The following is an 8,104-nucleotide window of genomic DNA, read 5'->3' on the forward strand; positions in this document are numbered from 1 at the left end:
GGGGGGGGGGGGGGGGGGGGGTTGCGGTGCCGGTCTGAGAAAACAACCATTGTTTGGGGTTTGATTAGTGGTTTCCAGGAGGGATCTGTTTGATTTTGTTGGCACACACAGAAAGCTGTTTTGCTGCCGGAGGGAACGGTGCACAGCTTCTAATCCAAGGCATGACGTCATGTGCAGCACAGGCACGTGGACGTCCCCGTTTCCTGAGCATCTGCTTCGCGCCGAGCCGCATGCCAGGCTTCGCCACGGGGCGGTTCCCAGGGCTGCAGAGCAGATACTCCCGGTGCTGACCAGCTGGGCCCCTCAGGGCGAGCTCGCCCATCTCCCCAAGCCTCGAGCCTCGGTGTCCTCTTCTGAGTTTGGGATTAAAGCCTCCCTGATAGGGTTGTTCTGAGATTTGTGTGAACGGTGCACAAGTTCGCCCTTGCAGGTGCTTTGCCATAGCTGGCCCATGGTGACATTTGAAATCTCTAACCCCCGTCCAGAAAAGGTCTGCAGAGTACAGGTTATCCCCCATGTTGGGGGGGAGGGGGGGAGGGAGGAGGAACAGGTGCGCGAGGTTAGCTTGTCCCACAGGCGCGCGGGTGCACGGCAGAGGGGAGGGAGCACTCCCCAAGTCCGTGGGCTCCCAAGGCTCCTGTGTGGGGAGGCCCCATGAAGGCGGATCCCCGCTGGACTCTGGGACTCCCTTCTGTTCTGGCGGGTTGGAGCCTCCCTGGATTATTTCTGACTGGTATTGTGAGGAGGCCACAAGCTGAGTCCACTGGCTTCTTGGCCACGTGTGAGAAAGCAGGAGTGCTCCGGCAGGGTTGAACGGGGTCTGAGGACAGCCCTAGACGTCTCTGGAGTCCCTTTGCTGTCAACCAGGGAGCAGCTGGACAGATCCCGGGCAGGGCCCAGGGACGATGAGGAGGGGTTTGGGGGGAGGAGGGGGAGGAGGCGAGGGAGGGAAAGAGGTGGGTGGTCCTGCTCTCTCCCTTGGCCCTTCAGTCACTTGCTGCACCATCAGGAGTTTGCAGCCTCACCAGGGGTCTTCAGGCTGAGTTCACAGCCACAAGGCACCGACCGTGACTCGCAGGGACCCATCTGGGGGCCCTCTCGGCCTTGCCTGAATGCGCACACAGAGCCGTCACGAATGGCCGTGGTGCTCCTGTGCACTGCCGGACATCAGGGCCTTAGTTCACGCTGTCCTCTTATGTTTACTTCTCTCGCTGTAACCCACATACCCGCATGTTGTTGGCTACTGTCGCCCTAAGGTGCGTGGAGGTGACTGACTTACCTTATTTCACATTAAACTTTTGTCTTTTTTTTTTTTTTCATCCTTACATTAAAAATGTGTTATAACGGGGGCACCTGGGTGGCTCCGTCAGTTAAGTGTCCAGCTCTTGATTTCGGCTCACGTCATGATCTCATGGTTTGTGAGCTCGAGTCCCACGTCGGGCTCTGCTCGGGATTTCTCTCTCCCTCCACTGTCTCTGCCCCTCCCCTGCACTCACCCATTCTCTCTCTCTCAAAGTAAACATTTTTTAAAAATGTGTTATAACAATACTACTACAGTTTTATAAGACCTAGTTTTGTTTATTTTTGAGAGAGAGAGCGCGCACACGCGAGTGGGGAAGGGGTGGAGGGCGGGGTCCAGAGGATCTGAAGCAGGCTCCACACTGTCAGCCGAGAGCCCAGTGCGGGGCTTGAACTCATAAACCGCGAGATCGAGACCTGAGCCGAAACCAAGAGTCAGATGCTTAACCGACTGAGCCGCCCAGGGGCCCACGTGTAATCTTTCTGACCTAAATACAGATTTCCAGTTTTTTCAGATGGCCCCAAGTTAGTGCACATTCTGTGTTTACAAGTCAGGTCAGCGTGAGATCTGTATGTGCTGTCTGTTGCCATCCTCACTGCCTCCCTACGGTGTGGGGAGGAGAGGATTCTCATCCTCGTTGACAGATGGCGAGACGGAGATGAAACACGCAGTAGAGTGGCTAAGTTCACAGAATGACACGGGACCCCAAGACCGTGTTGACCCTTGGGGTCTACACTGCTTTCACGTTACCCGCCACAGAGTCCCCATGTGACAAAGCCAATTAAGGCTCCTGAGGTGCGCCCCAGTGGCCGAGGGTCCTAGTGATACCTCTGTCGGCCTCGGGCTGTCCCTCACCGGCTCCCCCCGCAACCCCTCTTCCAGGGACCCTCCGGGCACTGGCCCCCTCTGACTTTCCTCTGCCCTTCCTCCCCCGCAGCAAACAACGACACAACAAGCTGTGGCGCCAGCAGGGCGACACCTGCCTCCAGCCGCCCATGGAGGACCCCACAGGGTCTGGGGACTTCTTGCCGGAGACCCTGGACGGCACCCCAGAGGCCCAGCTGCCCTGCCTGGATGACGCTGCCCAGCCTGGGTTCCCAGACAGCAGGGCCCCAGGAGGAGCCGCCCTCCCCTGCTGCTTCCGGCGACTCTCAGACCCCCTCCTGCATCCACCCAGCGGCGAGACCCGCAGCGTGGTCCACCTGGAGGACCTGGAGAGGGACGCCCTCCTGGAGGAAGCAGCCGAGGCGACTGAGGCACACAGGCTGGCCGCACATCCCCAGGAAGCTTCCGGACCCTGCGAGAAGGAGGTGAAGAAGAAGCTGGAGTTCGGGAGCCCCAAGGCCCGGAGTGGCTGGTCGCCCCAGGTGGAGGAGATGGAAGGGGAGGAGGCCCCGGGAGCAGGGCGGTGGGGGCGGCCCCCGCCCCAGCTGGACCAAAGCCTGCTCGACCGGGAAAACCTGAACAACAACAACAGCAAGAGGAGCTGTCCGGAGGACTTCGAGGTGGGCGCGGGGCTGGCCCGTCCTGCCCCCCTGCCAGCGGGTGCCATCGGAGGGGAGGGGCAGGCGTGCCCAGGTCGGGGGTCTGCGGGGCGCTCAGTCACAGCTCGGCTCGGGCTGCGCCTCCAGCTCGACTTCCTTCTTTCCTTTCTTTTTTATTTATTTTGAGAGAGGTACAGAGAGCAAGTCAGGGAAGAGTAGAGAGAGAATCTCCAGCAGGCTCTGTGCTGTCATCGTGGGGCCCAGCACGGGGCTCCAGCTCACAAACTGTGAGGTCATGATCTGAGCTGAGATCAGGAAGTCAGACGCTCAATTGACTAAGCCACCCAGACGCCCCTCGATTTCTTTCTTACATAAAATGGAAAGCAAGACTCAGCACCCAGCTTCACGTTGATCAACACAAGACCATTCTTATTTCATACCCTCCCTCACTTCCCCACACTCTGAATTGTCTTGAAACAAATCCCAGATGTGTCACTTCAGTGGAGACACGACCACAATATCACCTCTAAGAAACCGGTGGGAATTGTTCCATATCATCATGGGTCTGGTCTTCCGACTACTGTTCGGATGCTCGACTCCAGCAGTCCCCTGTGGCTCTCCTGTGTGGTGGGTTTCTGCAGCAAGGTCTTGGCAAGCTGGCGCTCGCTCAGAAAATCATTAATTCCACCAGGCTTTTTCCTCCTCCGAGCGGCCCAGGGGCGGAGGATGGGTTGGTGGGGGGTGTCCCGTGCCGCCCACTCTCGGCGTCCCCCCTCACTCTGCGCTGGCTCGCCACGGCGAGAGCACTCGGGAAGCCGGCAGGTGCCAGCATCCCCCGTACAGAGGGTTTGCCTTGGCCACCTTTTAATACGAATGAAGTGGGGCCGACCCACCACCGACCTCCAAACGATAAAACATTCCAGACGCCATGTTCCTGACTCAGGAATTTCTCCCGCCACTCCCCCTTCCCTCAAAGAGCAAATACCCATAAAGAGAGAGGACATAAGACCTCTGCCCAGGACAGTAGTGCCTCCATCAGTCTCAGAGGGCATGGGGTGAGTCGCAGAATGGAGGAGACGAGCAGCTTGGGTAAGAAGGTACGTGAAGGACACAGCCTGCCTTCCCTGGCCAGAATTTGATTGAATGGGTGACGTGATCAAGGGAATAGGACCAAGACACACAACTCTTGTTTGTGAGCTATGGCTCCAGGTTGGTGAGGGTTCATCTGTAAGACTATCCCTTCACTCAGCGTCCTGGTCCGTTTTCACTAGAAGACAGTAGACCCTCTGAGGGCGGGGACCATGTCTTGTTTGCAGCCCCTGCGCCTGATACAGCTCATGATGTGTGACAGGTGCTCCCTAAGTAGGAGCTGGACGAGTGACTTCTCTCCCAGCCTGTTGCTCCTCGGGCTCCGAAAGGTGGTCTTAAATCTCCCACCATGGGATCATTTCACCACGTGTTAGAACGTTAGGTCCTGAAGGTTTTAGAAGAAAACTTTGGTCAGAGTCCCGGGTTGCGAGTTCAGGCTGTAGGTCGGAAGTGATCTGGTCTCACTGGTTGACCTGGAAGCCGGCCCCAGGAGTCCTGAGTAGGCTAGGATTCCGCGGGAGACCAGGCCCCCACGCCTCCCCCACCGCACGCTCTCCACATGCTCCCCTGCAGCCTCGAGGAATCATGGCTGGGTTTCCTTAGGATTCCTCCAGGACTGGACTACCCCGTGACTTCTTAGCTTGGGGGACCTACGTCTGTGACACCGGATGGGATTAATCCTTGACGGTCAGGGCCAGTGGCAGGACACAGGGAGAAACCTACAATATCAGCCCTTCGCCAAAAAGCCTTTGTTTCAGACCAGCTTGGGAATCTCACAGCTAAACCACTGTCGGGGTGAGGGTCGGCCTCCCCCACCGCCGCCCATAGGAGCAGCCCTATGGGCACATGAGGGAGGTGAGCAGGTGCCCCGCCCATCAGAAGGGCACAGTGTGGAGGCACAGGTCACACTGACCTAGAGGCGGGTGGTTTTCCTCAGAAAACATCGCAAATGTGTTCTCCCTTGGTACGTAAAACGCACCTTAGGGGCTCCTGGGTGGCTCAGTCCCTTAAGCGTCTGACCTCGGCTCAGGTCCTGATCTTGTGGTTCGTGAGTTTGAGCCCTGTGTCAGGCTCTGTGCTCGCAGTGCAGAGCCCGCTTCCGGTCCTCTGTCTCCCTCGCTCTCTGCCCCTCCCCCCAAATAAATAAACAAACAAAAAAAAAAGAACCACCTCAGCGTGGCTCCCTCATCCGAGACTATGGGCACCCGTATTTGGGTGGGTAAGATTAAGAGGGTCTTTCCAAAGCCATTTTTGCCCTTTGCCACCTCACTGTGAAGACCAGAGTCCACAGCTACATGGTCGTTCTTTGGAGCCGTGCTGTATTCATGCTAGAAGGGCAGAGCCCCGTTTGCAGGCCACATACTCCCCAAGCACAGATTTGTTCCGAGAGGGAAAGGACGGGGGAGGCATCCACGTGAGATGGCGGAGGTGGGGTTGAGCAGGCCTTGCTCCTGACCGCCCTGCTGGCTGTGTGGCCGGAGATTTCCCCGGGATTGTGGGCACGTAGCTTCTGGAAAGTTTGGTTCGGCATCCCTAACCGCCACTGTTCATGGCCCAGGGGGTTCTGAGAGGCCTCTGTTCCTGCACTGGCTGAAGCGGGGGCTCCCTCTCCAGTGCCTGCCCCAGCCCCACCCCACGCCCTCCTCGTGTTCTGTGGCCGCTGGCCCGTTACCGTATACTCACCGCATTCTCGTCTCCTTTCAGCACGATGCTATATTCGGGATCCTTAACAAGGTGAAGCCTTCCTACAAATCCTGTGCCGACTGCATGTACCCTACAGCCAGCGGGGCTCCTGAGGCCTTCAGGGAGCGGGGCGAGAACCCCGGTGCCCCCGCCATCTGTACCCAGCCGACCTTCCTGCCCCACCTCACATCTTCCCCTGTGGCCTACATGTCCAGCAGGGCCCGAGCTTTAGAGAGACTGGCCTCTGGCCCAAGCGAAAGTCCCCCTTTCCTACCACCAGCAGGCTTGAGGAGGTCAGACGGTGGTGGCTCTGGGGCTGAAGCTGCCCCAGAGCTACCGGCTAGCCTTTCGGAACCTTCCAGAGAAACCCAAAGAGCCCTGCCAAAGTCCCTCCTTTTGAAGAACTCTCACTGTGATAAGAACCCTCCAAGCATGGAAGTGGCGAAGGATGAATCCCCACCCAAGAAAGATCCGAAGCCAGCCAAGGACCTGCGGCTTCTGTTCAGTAAAGAAGCTGAGAAACCAACCACCAACAGCTACTTGATGCAGCACCAGGAATCCATCATTCAGCTGCAGAAGGCGGGCTTGGTCCGGAAGCACACCAAAGAACTGGAGAGGTTAAAGGGCACGCCCGCAGACCCGGCTTCTCCCTCCAGGGACGGCACGACCAGCAGGCTGGAGGCCAGCATCCCCGAGGAGAACCCCGCTCTGCCGGGGCCCCTGCCGCTGCCTCGCCTCTCTGGGAGTGACGAGAAGTCAGAGGCCCTCCCCGCTCCACTTGAAGGAGCCCCACTCAAGAGTCCCACCCCCTTCCTCTGCCGCCTCGATCACACCAGTCATTTCTCAAAAGACTTCCTGAAGACGATCTGCTACACCCCCACCTCCTCCTCCATGAGCTCCAACCTGACCCGGAGCTCCAGCAGCGACAGCATCCACAGCGTCCGAGGCAAGCCCGGGCTCGTGAAGCAGCGGACGCAGGAGATCGAGACCCGTCTCCGGCTGGCGGGCCTCACCGTTTCCTCCCCGCTGAAACGCTCACACTCTCTGGCCAAGCTCGGAAGTCTCAACTTCTCGACAGAGGACCTGTCCGGTGAGGCGGACGCGTCCACCCTCGCCGACTCCCGGGACGCTAAGTTGGGCGAGTCTTCCTTCCCTTGTGAGCCCCGGGCAAACCCAAGGAACCCAGCTGCAGCCTCTCCACCATCAGGGAAACCCGCTTCAGAAAACTTGAGAAGCCCCTTGTGGCTGAGCAGGAGCTGACCCGCCTCTTGCTGCATTTGGACGGATGCCATCACGTGATCCCTCCGTGCGTTTCACTGGGGGTTTTGGTCAGCCCCTTGTATCTTGATTTCTCCTAAACAGTGGACGCTCAGACTTTCCCCCTCTTGCCACAGAGAGGAGGGGAAGAGACAAAAAATAATGTAGCCCAAGAAGAAAGGGGGAAGAAGCCAGCTGTGTGGCCCTGGAGAGCCAGAAGCCGTCGGCCAGTAGATACAAAACCCTGATTCCCCAGGTCCTGTGGTTTCAGGAAGAATCCTGTTTTAAAAAAGCATATACAGATGTGCAGACACATCGAAAGTACTCCCTTGGCACCGTGCGAAAGAACAGGAGCCGAGATGGCTCCGTCGCCACGCGCACGTTCCTAGCTCATTCAGGCCCTCGCGGGGAAACCCTTGGATGGCAATATTAAGTCCTACCTCTGTTCTTGCTGTGCTTTTTGTTTTTAAGATACAACAGTGACCCAAGCTCGTTCCGGGGAATGATGCTGTGTCAGAAAAGGTTTTTTCCAAAAGAGAGTTTTTTCTTTGGTCCCCACCAAAAAAAAAAAAAAAAAAACCACCCCAAAAAGCGTTAAGACTTTTAAGTCGACCGCACCAAGCGCCGCTAGGTAAAGTGAACACGAAGTCGTCCAGTGCCGTTGTTGAACCAACTCTATGGCGCGTGGAGATCATCCGTACGGTTGACTTCTTTGTCCTGGTTGTGTTGTTACCGCTGAGTGATGCGCGTCTGGTCAGCGCCGGGGCGAGGGGCAGGGGGGCGGGAACGTACGTGACGTCCTTGGTCGTTGCCAATGGCAAAGTTTAAACTGCCCCCAACCTGGGGAGGAGGACCCACGACGCACTGCAGGTCCCTCATCCGCTGCTGGACCCGGTGCGGTTGTGTTGAGGCTTTGGAAGTGATTGAGCGTCTGGTGGGGACGGTGGTGCTGCCACTTGGATCGATCATCCGCCAGGAGCCCCGGCCCTCGGGTTCCTTGGGTCACAGGAGCGTTTGGGGAGGCAGAGGGGGTCTCCCTCCTGGGGAGCGACTCTGCAGCAGCTTCTCAGAGAAACGAGATGATGGAAAAGCTTCCCAGATGTTTACAGCTGCCCCTTCCTTAGGTGAGGACACTGCTTCCTGTTTCTCTCTGGCTCTTCCTCGCGGTGAGGCCAGAGCGGAGGAGAGGTCTGTAGTCCCGGCCTGGGCTCCAGGTAGCCTCCTTTCAGAATCCAGTGAGCTGCACACGTCATGCTGTCACTGGCTCCGGGCTGGGGGGGGGGGGGGGGGG

At 58.1% G+C, this 8,104-nt stretch overlaps 1 protein-coding gene across 6 annotated transcripts in view; it reads left to right on the forward strand.

Moving 5' to 3' along the window:
• Positions 1–7,420, forward strand: part of SSH1 (slingshot protein phosphatase 1) — a 59,742-nt gene extending 52,322 nt beyond the window's left edge. For 5 of the 6 annotated variants that reach the window (XM_040443644.1, XM_040443646.1, XM_040443648.1 and 2 more), the window contains 2 exons: positions 2,238–2,805; positions 5,578–7,420. In XM_040443644.1, coding sequence (XP_040299578.1) covers positions 2,238–2,805; positions 5,578–6,816 — 1,807 coding nt within the window. In that variant the 3' untranslated portion in view covers positions 6,817–7,420. The remainder of the gene's footprint in view (positions 1–2,237; positions 2,806–5,577) is intronic. The other variant, XM_040443647.1, reaches the window with a different exon arrangement.
• Positions 7,421–8,104: the final 684 nt, after the last annotated feature.

The sequence above is a fragment of the Herpailurus yagouaroundi genome, unplaced genomic scaffold (assembly GCF_014898765.1).
Source record: "Herpailurus yagouaroundi ecotype Mexico unplaced genomic scaffold, PumYag 191, whole genome shotgun sequence".
NCBI classification, from domain to species: Eukaryota; Metazoa; Chordata; class Mammalia; order Carnivora; family Felidae; genus Herpailurus; species Herpailurus yagouaroundi.